Here is an 18,327-nt window from a genome sequence, read left to right on the forward strand (position 1 = left end):
TTGTGATGTTAGGGTGTTAATTTTAGATCTTTCCCACTTTCTCTTGTGGGCATTTAGTGCTATATAAATTTCCCTCTACACACTGCTTTAAATGTGTCCCAGAGATTCTGGTATGTTGTGTCTTTTTTCTCATTGGTTTCAAAGACCATCTTTATTTCTGCCTTCATTTTGTTATGTGCCCAGTAGTCATTCAGGAGCAAGTTCTTCAGTTTCCATGTATTTGTGCGGTTTTGATTCAGTTTCTTAATCCTGAGTTCTAGTTTGATTGCACTGTGGTCTGAGAGACAGTTTGTAATAATTTCTGTTCTTTTACATTTGTTGAGAAGTGTTTTACTTCCAATTATGTGGTCAATTTTCGAATAAGTGCGATGTGATTCTGAGAAGCATGTATGTTCTGTTCATTTGGGGTGGAGAGTTCTGTAGATGTCTATTAGGTTCACTTGGTGCAGAGCTGAGTTCAAGTCCTGGATATCCTTGTTAACCTTCTGTCTCGTTGATCTGTCTAATATTGACAGTGGGGTGTTAAACTCTTCCATTATTATTGTGTGGGAGTCTAAGTCTCTTTGTAGGTCTCTGAGGACTTGCTTTATGAATCTGGGTGCTCCTGTGTTGGGTGCATATATATTTAGGATAGTTAGCTCTTCTTGGTGAATTGATCCCTTTACCATTATGTAATGGCCTTCTTTGTCTCTTTTGATCTTTGTTGGTTTAAAGTCTGTTTTATCAGAGACTAGGATTGCAACCCTTGCCTTTTTTTGTTTTCCATTTGCTTGGTATATCTTCCTCCATCCCTTTTTTTTGAGCCTATGTGTGTCTCTGCATGTGAGATGGGTCTCCTGAATACAGCACACTGATGGGTCTTGACTCTTTATCCAATTTGCCAGTCTGTGTCTTTTAATTGGAGCATTTAGCACATTTACATTTAAGGTTAATATTGTTATGTGTGAATTTGATCCTGTCATTATGATGTTACCTGGTTATTTTGCCTGTTAATTGATGCAGTTTCTTCATAGCATCAATGGTTTTTGCAATTTGGCATGTTTTTGCAGTGGCTGGTACCGGTTGTTCCTTTCCATGTTTAGTGCTTCCTTTAGGAGCTCTTGTAAGGCAGGCCTTTTGGTGACAAAATCTCTCAGCATTTACTTGTCTGTAAAGGATTTTATTTGTCCTTCACTTAAAGGTTAGTTTGGCTGGATATGAAATTCTGGATTGAAAATTCTTTTTTTTAAGAATGTTGAATATTGGCCCCCACTCTCTTCTGGCTTGTAGGGTTTCTGATGAGAGATCTGCTGTTAGTCTCATGGGCTTTCCTTTGTGGGTAACCTGACCGTTCTCTCTGGCTGCCCTTAACATGTTTTCCTTCATTTCAACCTTGGTGAATCTGACAGTTATGTGTCTTGGGATTGCTCTTCTTGAGGAGTATCTTTGTGGTGTTCTCTGTATTTCCTGAATTTGAATATTGGCCTGCCTTGCTAGGTTGCAGAAGTTCTCCTGGATAATATCCTGAAGAGTGTTTTCTAACTTGGTTTCATTCTCCCCGTCACTTTCAGGTACACCAGTCAAACGTAGATTTGGTCTTTTTCCATAGTCCCATATTTCTTGGAGGCTTTGTTCGTTTCTTTTTACTCTTTTTTCTCTAATCTTGTCTTCTCACTTTATTTAATTAATTTGATCTTCAATCACTGATACCCTTTTTTCCACTTGATCAAATCAGCTGTTGAAGCTTGTGCATGTGTCATGAAGTTCTTGTGCTGTGGTTTTCAGCTCTGTCAGGTCATTTAAGGTCTTCTCTACACTGTTTATTCTAGTTAGCCATTCGTCTAACCTTTTTTCGAGGTTTTTAGCTTCCTTGCGATGGGTTTGTTATTACTGACCTTCAGAAGCCTACTTCTGTCAACTAGGCAAAGTCGTTCTCCATCCAGTTTTGTTCTGTTGCTGGCAAGGGGCTGTGATCCTTTGCAGGAGAAGAGGTGCTCTGGTTTTTGGAATTTTTAGCTTTTCAGGTCTGGTTTCTCCCTATCTTTGTGGTTTTATCTACCTTTGGTCTTTGATGTTGGTGACCTACAGATGGGGTTTTGGTGTGGATATCCTTTTTGCTGATGTTGATGCTATTCCTTCCTGTTTGTTAGTTTTCCTTCTAACAGGCTCCTCAGCTGCAGGTCTGTTGGAATTTGCTGGAGGTCCACTCCAGACCCTGTTTGCCTAGGTGTCACCAGTGGAGGCTGCAGAACAGCAAGTATTACAGAACAGCAAATATTGCTGCCTGATCCTTCCTCTGGAAGCTTCATCCCAGAGGGGCACCAACTGTATGAGGTGTCTGTTGGCCCCTACTGGGAGGTGTCTTCCAGTCAGGCTACACGGGGATCAGGGACCCACTTGAAGAGGCACTCTGTTTGTTCTCAGAGCTTGAATGCCATGCTGGGAGAACCACCGCTCTCTTCAGAGCTGTCAGTCAGAGACGTTTAAATCTGCAGAGGTTGTCTGCTGCCTTTTTTTCAGCTGTGCCCTGCCCACAGAGGTGGAATCTATAGAGGCAGTAGGCCTTGCTGAGCTGCGGTGGGCTCTGCTCAGTTCGAGCTTCCCGGCCACTTTGTTTACCTACTCAAGCCTCAGCAATGGCAGACACCCCTTCCCCTGTGAGGCTGCAGCCTCCCAGGTTAATCTCAGACTGCTGCAGTAGCAGTGAGCAAGGCTCCGTGGGCGTGGGACCCGCTGAGCCAGGCACAGGAGGTAATCTCCTGGTTTTCCGTTGCTAAGACCATGGGAAAAGTGCAGTATTTGTGCGAAAGAGTACTGTTTTTCCAGGTACAGTCTGTCACAGCTTCCCTTGGCTAGGAAAGGGAAATCCCCCAACCCCTTGCACTTCCCGGGTAAGGCAACACCCCTCCCTGCTTCGGCTCGCCCTCCCTGGGCTGCATCCACTGTTCAACTAGTCCCGATGAGATGAACCAGGTACCTCAGCTGGAAATGCAGAAATCTACCCCTCTTCTGTGTCAATCTTGTCGATCTCACTGGTTGCTGCAGACCAGAGCTGTTCCTATTTGGCCATCTTGGAAGCAACTGAAATTGTTATTTTTATGTGTTCTCTGTTTTGCTTCCTTACCAAGACTCTAAACTCTGGATGGAAGTAATCTCTTGTTTATAATTCCCAATAATCTTAGTATAATGCCTTACACACAACGACCATTGTATTGTGAACAATGTAGTAGTAAAAATTGGAAAAGATTTTCAATAAATATTATGTACAATGAATACACGTGTGTGTTTACGTGTATATGTACAAGTGAAAGTTACCAAAGATGATTATAGGTCAGCAGTGACTAAAGGTGACTAATATCACCTAATGACTAAATATGACTTGCTAGGGATAGGAAAATCAGCATCTTACCCATTTCCTGCCAGACTCAAGGTGAATAAGGGAAAGCTAAAAGATTGCCTTGCCCTAGGAAACAAGGTTAAGACCAAGTTACTAGGCTTATGGTAGTTATAAACCTGCAAATATTCTGAGAAGACAAAGTCTGTTTGACATCCCCATATGGATATTCAATGGGCATTTCAAACTTAATGCATTGAAAACAAACATCTTAATTTCCCATTGCTCCAACCTCCTTTTATTCATTTGACATATATTTATTGAAGGGCTACTATGTGGCAGGTACTGTTTTAGTGCTTGGAATGTCCATCGATGGGCATAACAAAGATCTTTGCCTTTGTGTTGTTTATAATCTGGCAGGGAGAAACAGGCAGTAAATAATAAACATCATAGGTGAATTGTTAAGTGTTGTAGAAAAAGCAACAAGGTAGAAAAAGGGTAAGAGGAACTGGGAGTGCTGGTGGGATGGGCTTGGGGATGGTGATGGAGAGATGTAAGTAGCAACTTCAAATGGGGAGGTCAGGATGACCTGACTTCATTGTCAGGTTGAAACTGGAGTGAAGAGCTGGAGTGGAGGGAGTTAGTCAAGTAGTAAGGATATCCGGGGGAAGAGCATTCCAGCAAAGGGAACAAGTAGAGCAAAGTCAGGAGGTACTTAAGAGTATCCAGTGAACAGCAAGGACGCCGTGTGTCTGGTGCAGAGCCAATGATGGGGAGAGTATAAAAGGAGGTTTAGGAAGGAAGGCTGGGTGATGGGGGTCAAATCATACAGGGCCTTAGGCCACTGAAAAGACTTTGGCCTTTAGTCTGAGTGAAATACAGGGAGCCTCTGAACTGGTTTGAAAAGAGAAATAACTTCTGATTTGCAATTTAACAGAATTTCTCTGGCATCTCTGTTGAGGAAAAGGGCAAGGGCAGGAACAGGGGAACCTCTTAAGAGTGATTACAGAGGCCTGGCACAGTGGCTCATGCCTGTAATTCCAGTACTTTGGGAGGCTGAGGCAGGCGGATCATGAGGTCAGGAGATCGAGACCATCCTGGCCAACATGGTGAAACCCTGTCTCTACTAAAAATACAAAAAATTAGCCGGGCATGGTGGTGGGCGCCTGTAGTCCCAGCTACTCGGGAGGCTGAGGCAAGAGAATGGCGTGAACCCGGGAGGCAGAGCTTGCAGTGAGCCGAGATTGCACCACTGCACTCCAGCCTGGGTGACAGAGCGAGACTGTCTCAACAACAAAAAAAGAGTGATTACAGAAATACATGCAGAGAAATGGCAGTGGCTTGTACAGGGCCACAGCAATGGAGATAAGGATAAATTTTTTGATTCTGAATATATTTTGAAGTTAGAGTCAGCATGGTTTTCTGACACTTTGGATATAAAATGTGAATCCAAGGCTTTTTGCCTGAGCAACTATTTAATAGAAGGATGAAAGTGCCATTAACTGCAGTGGGGAAAGACTGTGGGTGGAGCAGGTTTGGAGAAGATGAGTAGTTCAGTTTTGGATATGTTAAGTTTGTGATATCCAAGTAAAGATTTTGAATAGGCAGTTGGATGTACAAGTCTGGAATCTGGGAAGAAGTCCAGGCTGGAGACAGAAATTTGAGAGTCGTTACCCTGTAGATCATGTTTAAAACCACAGGACTGTATGAGTTTCATTATACCAAGGAGATAAGTAGTAAGAGAAGAGGACCAAAGGCAGAACCTTAGGGATGCCACCTCTGTTGCCTTTGTTCTTTTTCATCTTTTCAGTAAATGGTACTACTATCTCCCTGATTTCTGAAGCCTAAAATCTAGAAGTCGTCCTTGATTTCTTCCTTCTATATCCAGACCTGTCCTCTTTGTCTCCACTACCACCAGCCTAGTCCAAGTCACCATTATCTTCTAATTCATCTCCATGCTTCCCCATTTGCCCCCCTACAGTCATTTTCCATCCAGCAGTCAGAATGATCTTGACAGAATGAAGATAATTCCAATTGTATCACACCTCTGTGCAAAACCTGCCAGTGTTCTGCACAGCAAACATTGTGAATGAATGTTCTGACTCACAAATCAGTGTGAAATATTGTCAAACATGAAACAACAGAGTGAAAAGGCAGCCTACAGAAAGGAAAAAATATTTTTGCCCTAATAATATATTAACCCCCTCAAATATCCAGAATATGCAAAGAACTCCTACAACATAACAATAAAAAACAAATAATCTAATTTAAAAATGGGCAAAGGACTTAAATGGACATTTCTCTAAAGAAGATATACACATGGCCAACAAACATTGAAAAGATGCTCTACATCATGAATCATCACATACCCATATTCATTGCAGCATTATTCACAATTACCAAGAGGTGGAAACAACTAAATGTCAGTTGACAGATGAGTGGATAAAGAAAAGTTTCTATTTTCAAAAAATGGAATCTTATTCAGCCTTAAAAAAGAAGGACATCCTATCATATGCTATAACATCACTGAACCTTAGGGATATTATGCTAAGTGAAATAAGCCAAAAAGACAAAATACTGCATGATTTCAGTTATATGAAGTATCTCAAGTAGTCAAAGTCTTCGAAACAGAAAGTAGAAAGGTGGTTGCCAGGAGCTGGGGAGAGTGGCAAAAGGGAGTTGTTTATAATGGATATGGAGCTTCATTTTTTGCGAGATGAAAATGTTCTAGAGCTCTATTGCACAACAATGTGAATATAGTTAACACGATTGTACTGTACATGTAAAAATGGTTAATATGATGAATTTTGTATTGTGTGTTCTTTAGTGCAATAAAACAAAAACCAAATCCCTCCTATGGTTCCTACTGCACTTAGAATAAGATCCCCAACTTCTTACCCTAGCTGCCAAAGCTGTTTATGATCTTGTTTTGCCAGAATCCCTCAACCTCATCTTGTGCCATTCTTCCCTTGTCTGTTATTGTCCAGCCACAGTAGCTTTCTTTCTATTCCTTACACTCGCCAAACTTTTCCCCTGCCTTTGGAATGTTTTTCCCGCTGACTTTTACCAGGCTGGCTGCATCTTGTTTTTTCAGATCTTGACTTAATATTACTTCCTCATGAAGCCTTTTTGTGACTACCTAGTCTCTAGTTGCCACCAATCACTAGCTATATCATGTCACTGTACTTAAATTTCTAGGCTGGGTGTGGTGGCTCACGCCTGTAATCCCAGCACTTTGGGAGGCTGAGGCAGGTGTATCACGAGGTCAAGAGATGGAGACCATCCTGGCCAACATGGTGAAACCTCATCTCTACTAAAAATACAAAAAATTATCTGGGTGTGATGGCGTGAGCCTGTAGTCCTAGCTACTCGGGAGGTTGAGGCAGGAGAATTGCTTGAATCTGGGAGGTGGAGGTTGCAGTGAGCCAAGATCATGCCACTGTACTCCAGCCTGGCGTCAGAGCGAGACTCAGTCTCTAAAACAAACAAACAAACAAAATTCTGCATAGCACTTCTCACTATCTGGTATTTTTCTTATTTATATTTGTTTACTGTCTGATTCCCCCATATAATAATTTTATAAGTTTTTTATATTTTAGAATTTAAAGTTTTTAAACTTTAAAAGAATGTTATGAGAAAGCAGGGACCTTGTCTGTTTTGTTCATCACCGTATCCCAAGCACCTAGAATAGGTGCCTGGCATATATGCCTGGCATATAGTAGGTGCTCAATAAATATTTGCTGAATGAAAACTGAGCTTCCTATTCTTAAATGATCATTTCTTGAAAAGGACTACTCTTCTCCCCAAGCTCCAGACCTGTCTTTTTGAATTACTTCTTGGGTATTTCTGTCTAAATATTCTACAGATACCTCGAATTCAACATGCCCCTTTCTGCTCAGTTACTCTTGCAGACCTTATTTTTTCTCTGTTAATGGCATCATCATTAGCCTGATTGATCAGGCCAGAGGTCCTCTTTGATTCCTTTCTTTCTCTCAACTCCCACTATCTATCAGATCCTGTCAGTATCTTATCTCACATCTTTCCCTTTTCTTCCACACAGTTGCCACCACAACATTTTAGGCCTAATTACTTTTTACTTGGATCATTGTAAGAAACTGCCTGACTGGGCTTTTTGCTTCCAATCCCGCACAGTTTTCCAGACCGTACTATCTTCTATTCATCATGCTACTTTTCTATTCAAAACTAACAGATGAAATGTCATTTTTTTTATGCCTTAGAAAGCCATGGAAACCTTTATCCTCAGCCTCCTTTAGACCCCAGTTACCTTTCCAGCCTCACCATTCAAGACACCCCTGCAGCTCTGTGCTCCTGCCCTCATTCTGTGGCCTTATCAGCCTCATAACTGGTGGTCAGCGTACACCAGCAGCCTCCACCTTTACAAAGCCATTTCCCCTGACTACAGTGCTCCTGAACCCCCACATCTCTTTGGCTGACTCATAGTTTTGTCTTTAAGATCTAACTAAAAAACTGCCTCCCCAAGAAGCCTTTACAGATCTTCCCTCAACTCCAAAATTGAAATTAGTGGCATAGACCCATAATATCTCTATTATTAATATCATTTTTTTTTCTTTTTTTCTTTTTTTTCCAAGATAGGATCTTACTTTGTTACCCAGACTGGAGTGCAGTGGTGCAATCTTGGCTCACTGCAGCCTTGACCTCCTGAGCTTAAGCGATCCTCGCACCTCAACCTCCTGAGTAGCTGTGATGACAGGCATGTAGCACCATGCCCAGCTAATTTTTTTGTATTTTTTGTAGAGATGGGGTTTTGCTGTGTTGCCTAGGCTGGTCTCGACCTCCTGAGCTCAAGAAATCTGCCCAGCCTCCCAAAATATTTATTGAGCACCTACTGTATGCTAGGCACTATTTTAGGTACTGCCCTCAGCCTCTCAAAGTGTTAGGATTACAGGCATGAGCCACCTCGCCCAGCCTATTATCATTTTTTAAATTGTGGTAAAGTACACATAATATAAAATTTACCATTGTAACTGTTTTTAAGGGTACAATTCCCTGTCATTAAGTGCATTTACATTGCTATACAACATTCACCACTCTCCTCTACTGTCATATTTAATTATTTATGGATGTGGTTGTCCCCTCCTCTGATTAGAAACAAACACTATTATTTGTAAGTGCTGAATTAACATGGATGAACATGAATATAATCAGATCATCTCCTGAGATGAGATGTCACGTCACCAGCATCCTTGTGATCCTGCTTGGTTAACTTGAGGATTGTGTTCAGTTTTCTTCTTTGTACTTACTCAAAATGGCATTGGTTAGAGTTCATGGAGTGCTGGATTTTTAAAGGTTCTTTGCCCAATTTCTTCTTTAGAGGTTTTTGATGCTTTACACTTAACCTAACTTTTTTGTCTTACCGGTATCTATCCTATAAATATGCCAGTGAAATGGAGCATACTGCGTTAGGTAAGGTGTGCATATTTCAAGAACTAGATGTGTTTCAAAGCACGTAATAAAACTTCAGCAAAAATGAGGTTAAGAGTTTAGGCTCCAATAATATTGCTACAATTTTATTTCTGTCAAAGTTTTGTTATTTTTGCTATATTGTTTGCTTTTCTTCAATGTTTTATAAGCCCCTGTTCTTTGATGAACTCCTAATAAGCTGTGCTTAAAACTATGACATTGACCTTTCTCCAGAACCAGGTTTCAGAATTGTCTGTTTTTCACATTCTCTCCCTGCCTTTTCTCTTATAATCAAATCAGCATGTTTTTGTTTTTGTTTTGGAGACGGAGTCTCACTCTGTTGTCCAGGCTGGAGTGCAGTGGCACTATCTCTGCTAATTGCAACCTCTGCCTCCTGGGTTCAAGCAATTCTTCTGCCTCAGCCTCCCCAGTAGCTGGGACTACAGGCGTGTGCCACCACACCCAGCTAATTTTTTGTATTTTTAGTAGAGACAGGATTTCACCATGTTGCCCAGGCTAGTCTCGAACTCCTGAACTCAGGCAATCTGCCCTTCTCCACCTCACAAAGTGCTAGGATTACAGGCATGGGCCATTGTGCCCGGCCCAAATCAGCATGTGTTTTTAAACATCATAGAATGCAAGGGTTGGAAGGGTCTTTTGTGGTCAGCTAACATTCACTTTGTATATAAATAAATAAATAAATAAATAAATACCCATGTTAATGCCAAAGGGTTCTCATCCAGTAAGTGGCAGAAGAATCTATGATGGAAGCATATCTTTTGGTGCTGTCAGTGAAAGGGAAGTTATTCTCCCTCCTGATCTGAAGGGTCCTATGTGACATCACCTGAGATGCACTGGGGGTTGAGGAAAGATGACCCTTAAAATCTGCATTTGCACTTTGCAAGAGCAAGGCAAGATCACAGAGAAGTTACACATGCTCCTTTCTTCACTTTTTAGTCTTTATCCGCTAAAAACAAGATGTGAGAAAATCAAGTGACAAGAATGATAGGGTAATAGGCTGTCAACAAAATGAGTGTGTGGGCTTATATAGGTATAAACGTGGTGAAGGTCATAGACCATGGATGCTTATTCCCTTTTAAGTTCCACCTTCCATTTAACACATTTTGAAAGAATTTATTGTCTTATTTTCCCCTTTGTGCCCCACTTTTCGTATCTGTAAAATGGATGAAATAGTAGTATCTGAAATAGTACATACAATTGCTGTAAAGATTAAATGCTAATACACATAAAGCTCTTAGAACAGGTCTGGTATATAATAAACACTCAAAGCTATTATCGTTATTGTTACTGGTATTAACTGATATCTTTGTACTTTTCATAACTGCTCATTCTATCAATTAAATGTATTTTTCACTATATGTTCTTTTTCAATGTATATTCCTTTTAACCTTCCTTCTTAGCCTCCACTATAGTTCAGATGCCTTCTACAATTTCAAACAATTTAATGAAAAGAAAAGAATGGCCGGGCGCGGTGGCTCAAGCCTGTAATCCCAGCACTTTGGGAGGCCGAGGTGGGCGGATCACAAGGTCAGGAGCTCGAGACCACAGTGAAACCCCGTCTCTACTAAAAATACAAAAAATTAGCCGGGCGCGGTGGCGGGCGCCTGTAGTCCCAGCTACTCAGGAGGCTGAGGCAGGAGAATGGCGTGAACCCGGGAGGCGGAGCTTGCAGTGAGCCGAGATTGCGCCACTGCACTCCAGCCTGGGCAACAGCGTGAGACTCCGTCTCAAAAAAAAAAAAAAAAAAAAAAAAAAAAAAGAAAGAAAAGAAAATTTATACATTCAGAGTTGGCTGATTTAATTTCTTCAGTCTTTTGGAGGGTATAATTATTTTCCTTCTGAGAGTAAACTTCTTTTTTCCATGTTACAGGTGGTATGCAAGATTACAATTATGTGTGGGCCAACTGTTTCGAGATCACATTAGAACTGTCTTGTTGCAAGTACCCACCTGCTTCACAGCTTCGACAGGAATGGGAGAACAATCGTGAGTCTTTGATCACATTGATTGAAAAGGTAAAAGTAGATGACTGGAAGGTTGGGGTATAGAAACAGGATTAAATAAGAGAGAAATCTGGATGCATGTGAATGACAATCTATACAGTATTAGATGTCCTTTATCTGTTTTTACTACTTAAGATTATAAATTATCTTTAAAGATTATTAGGTTACAATCTATTAAAACATATTCTAGTTCTGCTTCCCCTGCCCCTTGCCCCCAGCTCTCTGCTCCATAGGGCTTCCTTTGCCTGTCTTGGAACACTAACTTATACAAACTGAAATAATTAGCCAAATTTGTACTTTCAGGGTCTTACAATGTCACGTGATCATATTTGCTAGTGAGCCTTTACCACTATATGAACCATGGACATCAGTTTAATTTAAACATCACACAGACTAATACAGCAATTGGTTACACCAGCAATTACACCCTGTTGAGAAAACTAGAAGTCTGGCTTTGAGGAGAGGGAATTTTAAAAGCACCTTACTAGTGTCGAGTTCAGACACATGGCTTAAGTTTAAGGATTTAATACTTCTGTCTGTATTTTATTTAAACTTCAAGGGATTGAAAATGTTTTGGGGGAGAGAGAAGAGTCACTCTACTATCAGTGCAGAGAAAAGTTGTGCCCTTTTGCCTTCCAAATTCGTGGTCTTTGAACTTGGATTCTTGTCTTCTTAGGTTCACATTGGAGTGAAAGGATTTGTTAAAGATTCCATAACAGGATCTGGTTTAGAGAATGCAACCATCTCAGTGGCTGGTATTAATCATAATATCACAACAGGCAGATTTGGTGATTTCTACCGATTACTTGTTCCTGGAACTTATAACCTTACAGTAGTTTTAACTGGGTAAGAATTTAAACTATGTAGACTCTTAGTTAAAATGTCAAGTCTCTGTTTTATATCTAAGACAGAAATATAGTCTAGTACATGTTGTTTATTTTTTGTGGCTTTTATTTTTCCGTATTTTCTGATTTTTCTCCTTTTGTAATAAGAAAATACTATTGTGGAGTTTTTTGTCACATAGTCTAATAGTACAATGGGATATGAAGCATAGTTGTAGCAATAGAGGAAGGACAGTTTTTAAAACGTGAAAAGATATTCAGCTGTGTAAAGCATTGCCTTAAAGCTAACTGAATACCAGAGTAGAAGAAACCCAGTGCTCTGTAAATGACACTTTTGAAGAACTGTCTTAACAGCTTTCTGATTTATTAAATGAGTGGTTTCCCACCTCCCCTGGAAAGCTTTCTGGAAGCTCACTTTGATAAGGATTTAATTGATAACCTTTAATCTTGAACTTTCCTGCTTGAAAAAGAAGTTGGAATGTCAGTTTCATAAGACACTGCAAAGAATTGTATAATTTATCCCTTGTTTGAGTACTGTAGCAGTGGTTACAATGGAGTAACAGCCGCATCTTTCAACATGTTCTTTCCTTTGAATGTAATTTTTTTGGTATACATTCTAGTGTGTGGTACTTGAGAAGATTTGGTAAGAGAAATAGTTGTTTAATCTGGGGTTCTTTGTGAAATAATGTCCTAAAACTCTTAAATTTACACATCTCTATTTAGTTTGAGTTTTGATAGATCGCTAAGCATAAGAGGATGAAAAGGCTTCTGTGCTTTTATAATGTTAAAGCATTGTATGTCTTAACTATAAACCGTTTACTTTTCCAATTTTTTTTTTTCAGGTATATGCCATTGACTGTTACTAATGTAGTGGTGAAAGAAGGACCAGCCACAGAGGTGGATTTGTCTCTTAGGCCAACTGTAACTTCAGTAATCCCTGACACGACAGAGGCTGTAGCAACTGCTAGCACAGTTGCTATACCTGATATTCTTTCTGGAACATCATCCTCCTACCAGCCAATTCAGCCAAAGGACTTTCACCACCACCATTTCCCTGATATGGAAATCTTCTTGAGAAGGTTTGCCAATGAATATCCTAACATTACCCGGCTTTATTCATTGGGAAAATCAGTAGAGTCAAGAGAACTTTATGTGATGGAGATATCTGATAATCCAGGTGTCCATGAACCAGGTAATTGGTATGGTCTTACACATAATTTCAGTAGTGCCCCTCAAAGCCATGTTCAATATTGCTATGTTTCATCCAGAAAGGTCGCCTACAGTTTGTATAACTGGCATTAAGAAAACCTAACTAAAATTAAAAGAAAGCAAAAAAAAAAAATGTAACTAATCTTTTCCCGGAAAAGAGGAAATCCTTTTGCTAACCCATATTAGGCATGGTATTTAATATGTGCATAGATTAGATTTATTCTGCTAATAGTGTTTTATTTATTTATATTACATGGCATATATATGCTTTGAGCCTGCTCAGACATACGTATTAGTAAGGAAACTGCTTTATAAGATGTTTCTGAAGGTTTTTTCTGCCTCCTTTGCCAAAATACATGTTTAAAAAAATTTTTAGTACAGGATTTATATATGTTGGGGAAAAAAACAGAGTCCATGATGATTAGAAACGAAAAAAAGCCTTCCATGTAATTACTTTGTTTTCAGGTGAACCAGAATTTAAGTACATTGGAAATATGCATGGAAATGAAGTGGTTGGAAGAGAACTGCTGTTGAACCTCATCGAATACCTTTGTAAGAACTTTGGAACAGACCCTGAAGTCACAGATTTGGTTCATAGCACTAGAATTCACCTTATGCCATCCATGAATCCTGATGGATATGAAAAGTCCCAGGAAGGTAAAGAATAGCTATTAATTCTTAATCATTTGATCATCATATAGAATGATTATTTTGATGTAGAACAGAATTTGAACTGGTTCTTTCGGAATTTCTTCCTATTTTTTTTCCTTATAATTTGTGATTGATTTTAGCTCTTGTATTCTTATATGGTGATCTGGTCTGTTCAGGAATTATGTGATCAAATTTATATATTAGTGGTGTTTTCCACTTGGTAATGGTTCTTATTTACTAGAAATAGAATATAAGACTTTTACAAATTGTTTTATTTCAGCAATAGTTCTGTTGACAAAGAGTCAAACTCTGTAAAATATTTGAAGGGATTTATTCTGAGCCAAATATGAGTGACTATGGCCCATGACACAGCCCTCAGACCCTGACGACATGTGTTCAGAGTAGTCAGGGTGCAGCTTGGTTTTATACATTTTAAGAAGACATGAGACATCAATCAAACACATTTAAGATATACATTGGTTTGGTCCAAAAAGGGGGCGAGGGTTGAAAGAGTTATTAAGTTGAAAGGAATGTCTGGGTTAGGATAAGAGGTTGTAGTTACCAAAGTTTGATCATGTAGATGAAGCCTCCAGGTAGCAGGCTTCACAGAGAATAGATTGTAAATGTTTCTTATCAGACTTAAGGCCTCTGTTGGTATTAAATGTTGATTGGCTTTTCCTGATTTCCAAAAGAGAGGAGGCATAATAAGGCATGTCTGACCCCCATTTCCCGTCATGGCCTGAACCAGTCTTTCAGGTTAACTTTGGAGTGCCCTGGTCAAGAGGAGGGAATCTATTCAGATAGAATTTTATTTTGAGTTTACAGTTCTTATTAAATTATTATTTTGGGAACCTTATTTCATAAGTGAAAAATCAAACCAGATATCTCTCTGAGCCAGTGACTCTGTTTTGACTCTTAGTTCTACTCCCTGTGCATGTTCCAGACTTGCTAATTTATTGACTTCCCGATTTCTTTGCCTTCTCTGGGCAAGCCCATCTTTCCTGGGGCGTTATAGTATGGGCTGGGACAGCAGACCCTTATAAACAACACTAGGGGAGTGAGAGTTCATCTTTTCCCAGCCCATGATTTCTTCCAGCCAATGATATCTATCAGGCACCACAGTATAATATGGAGCCTCATGACTTATTACTAGCACTGACTTGACCATTGGGAGGATCAGTTGGTCATTAGTTGGTCATTAGTACCCAAGAGTTGGTCATTAGTACCCAGAAGCTCTCTTGAACAAATGGGCACAAGATCTTACTTATATGTGTATATATTTCAGATTTTTCCCCCTAAGGTTCTCATTCTCTGTCAGTGCCACAAATCTCTCCTACATACTCCCTAGACCTTTCTGAAAGGTGGAACTAATTACACTAGTAAGCCCTCCAGTTTTCTTCAGTCTCTTGCAATTTTTCTCATTATAATGACAATAGTAAGGCTCCTACTCGCTATTAAAATGGAATATGCACAGTTAAGCTTAAATTGAACTTTCTCTTCCGTCAGGTTAAACTTCCAGCTGTGTTCTTGGCTAACTTTACCTTTTTGTGATCACTTTAATGTGAGCATATCACAATTTTCTTTTCATTTGGTCTATTTCTTACAATGTCTTAGTGAGCTTTATACAAGTACAGAGAGGAGTGTAGAGTTCCTGGCCAGGCATAGTGGCTCACGCTTATAATCCCAGCACTTTGGGAGGTCGAGGTGGGTGGATCATTTGAGGCCAGGAGTTCAAGAGCAGCCTGGCCAACATGGTGAAACCCTGTTTCTACTAAAAATACAAAAAATTAGCTGCACGTTGTGGCACATACCTGTAATTCCAGCTACTTGGGGGGCTGAGGCACAAGAATTGCTTGAACCCGGGAGGTGGAGGTAGCAGTGAGCCGAGATGGCGCCACTGCACTATAGTCTAGGCCATAGAGTGAGACTCTGTCTCAAAAAAAAAAAAAAAAAAGGAAAAAGAATATAGAGTTCTCCTCTGATCAGTAATTTCCATTCAACATTGTGATCATGTCATTATATGCGGATTAGTGACACTTAAACAGTGTTTTAATATAATTTGTCTAATTGGAATTTTTTTCCTCCCAGATTATGAGCAGAGGACAAAAATCAAACGATAATGGTTTTACCTTTCTGTTCAAAATATCTGGAAGAGATACAGTTTTTAAACACGCAGTGTGAAAAAGATGTGTTTTAATTGTAATGCCCAGCCAGGCACTGTGGCTCACGCCTGTAATCCCAGCACTTTGGGAGGCTGAGGCAGGTGGATCACAAGGTCAGGAGTTTGAGACCAGCCTGGTGAACATGGTGAAATCTCATCTCTACTAAAGATACAAAAAATTAGCTGGGTGTGGTGGTGCACACCTGTAATCCCAGCTACTGGCGTGGCTGAGGCAGGAAAATCGCTTGAACCCGGGAAGCAGAGGTTGCAGTAAGCCAAGATTGTGCCATTGCACTCCAGCCTGGGCAACAAGGCGAGACTCCATCTCAAAAAAAAAAAAAAAAAAAAAAAAAAAAGTAATGTCTTACAGGTTCTTCCTGCCTGCTACACAGGCAAAACAGTGCATTGAGACCATGGTATCGCATTAAAGAGTTTAATTCATGCAAGGCCAGCCACGCAGGAGAACTGGAGTTATCACTCAAATCAGTCTCCCCGAAGGCTCAGAGATTAGGGTTTTTCAAAGATAGTTTGATGGACAAGGGGCTAGAGAATGGGTTGATTGGTTGGAGATGAAATCATAGGGATGTGGAAAACAGTCCTCATGTACTGAGTCAGCTTCTGGTTGGGAGCCACAGGACCAGCTGAGTTACAAGTCACTGGTCTTGGTGATGTCAGCTGGTTGTCAGAAATGCAAAAGTCTGAAAAACGTCTCAGAAGGCCAATCTTAGGTTCAATAGTGATGTTATCTACAGGAGTAGTTGGGGAAGTTACAAATCTTATAACTTCTAAAACGATGGCTGGTTATCCTTTAATTACACATACATGTTAGCCAAATTCAGGCCCCTCTTATAATCCCAACCTTGTGACCTTTCATTAGTTTTACAAAGGTGGTTTAGTTTTGGGAAAGGTTATTATCATCCTTGCTTTAAAATTAAACTGTAAGCTAAATTTCTCCCAAAGTTAGCTTGGCCGATGCCCAGGAATGACCAAGGACAGCTTGGAGGTTAGAAGTAAGGTGGAGTCTGGCCAGGCGTGGTGGCTCACTCCTGTAATCCTAGCACTTTGGGAGGCTGAGGGGGGCGAGTCACCTGATGTCAGGAGTTCAAGACCAGCCTGGCCAACATGATGAAACCCCATCTCTACTAAAACATACAAAAATTAGCCAGGCATAATGGCAGGTGCCTGGAATCCCAGCTACTTGGGAGGCTGAGATGGGAGAATTGCTTGAACCTGGGAGATGGTGGTTGCAGTGAGCTGAGATTGTGCCACTGCACTCTAGCCTGGGTGGCTGAGACTGCATCTCAAAAAAAAAAAAAAAAAAAAAAATGTGGAGTCAACTATGTCAGATTTGTCCTACTGTAATAATTTTGCAAAGACAGTTTCATAATCATAGGTGATTGATAATAGTGAAGCCTGATATGTTCACATTTGCCTTGAGTTAAGGTATCTGAAGTAGTACGTGTTGGAATAAAATAGAAGTGAACATGGCTTATATTCACATCCTTTATCATATCATACAGGAGATTCAGTAAGTGTAATTGGCAGAAACAACAGCAACAACTTTGACCTGAACCGAAATTTCCCAGACCAGTTTGTTCAGATCACAGATCCTACGCAACCAGAAACTATTGCTGTAATGAGCTGGATGAAGTCCTATCCATTTGTACTTTCAGCAAACCTGCATGGAGGTATGGCAACTTTATATTCTACTAATTAGTTCTTGTTGAGAGCATTTGGAAATCCTGGTGGAATTTTATCTGTTTGTAGTGTTATGCTTTCTTAAAATGAGTATCCTGTTACTGCTTTTATGGCAGACAACAGTAAAGGTCTTTTCTCATTACTTTTTCAGCCAGTGTCCTGGCTGTTTCTTTCCTCCTGCTTTCTCTCATTTTTTTCCTCCTCTTCTCTTCTCCTTCTACCCCCATCTCTTCTCTCCACCCTTTCTCCTCTCCTTTCTCACCTACTACTTCTCTCTCTCCCTTCTCATATCTCCTCTCCCCTTTCTTCTCTTGTCTTGTCTTTTTTCTCCTCTCCTCTCCTTCTCCCCCATCTCTCCCCCTACTCTGCTCTTCCTTCTCCTCTCCTCTTCCTCTCATAGTTCTTCAGGTATTTTGTATTTATCTCTCACACTGGGAACTTGGTAACCTATTCTTTGTCATTAATAAAAATTGATCCAAATGTTTATTTCTGTTTTCTCCTTGAAGTTTAATAAATCTTTCATGTAAATTTAGATTTTGATATTCTCTATTTTTCACTTGGTATGTCTTTAACTGCAGCAAAATGACCACATTCTCATGTAGTACCTGAGCGCATATACCTCCATATAATTTAGCAGGGATGGATCAGTTGAATAGAATGAGTGTCAAGATTAAAAATCACCACAATGTCCAACTAAGGTTGTGAATAAGAGTGAAGATATCGGTACCCAAGAGAACCAAAATGTGTCCACACATAAACTCACTTGAACAAAATGTTCACTCATTTAATATACAATGCTCGTGTATATGAATGTTCAGTGTACACGAATGTTCATTCAGGATTATTCACAATAACAAAAAAGTAGAAACAACCCAAACAACCATCATCTGATAAATGGATAAATAAAATGTGGTCTGCCCTTACAATGAATATTATTTGTCTCGAAAAGGAATCAAGTGCTGATACATGCTATAACATAGATCCTTGAA

The 18,327-nt window shown here is 40.0% G+C and overlaps 1 protein-coding gene across 2 annotated transcripts in view; it reads left to right on the forward strand.

The window, feature by feature from the left end:
- Window positions 1-18,327, forward strand: part of LOC105476838 (carboxypeptidase D) — an 89,510-nt gene that overhangs the window by 31,684 nt on the left and 39,499 nt on the right. For both annotated transcript variants that reach the window (XM_011733099.2, XM_071082620.1), the window contains exons 3-7: window positions 10,647-10,789; window positions 11,454-11,623; window positions 12,462-12,811; window positions 13,294-13,485; window positions 17,161-17,328. In XM_011733099.2, coding sequence (XP_011731401.2) covers window positions 10,647-10,789; window positions 11,454-11,623; window positions 12,462-12,811; window positions 13,294-13,485; window positions 17,161-17,328 — 1,023 coding nt within the window. The remainder of the gene's footprint in view (window positions 1-10,646; window positions 10,790-11,453; window positions 11,624-12,461; window positions 12,812-13,293; window positions 13,486-17,160; window positions 17,329-18,327) is intronic.

The sequence above is a fragment of the Macaca nemestrina genome, chromosome 17 (genome assembly GCF_043159975.1).
Source record: "Macaca nemestrina isolate mMacNem1 chromosome 17, mMacNem.hap1, whole genome shotgun sequence".
NCBI classification, from domain to species: Eukaryota; Metazoa; Chordata; class Mammalia; order Primates; family Cercopithecidae; genus Macaca; species Macaca nemestrina.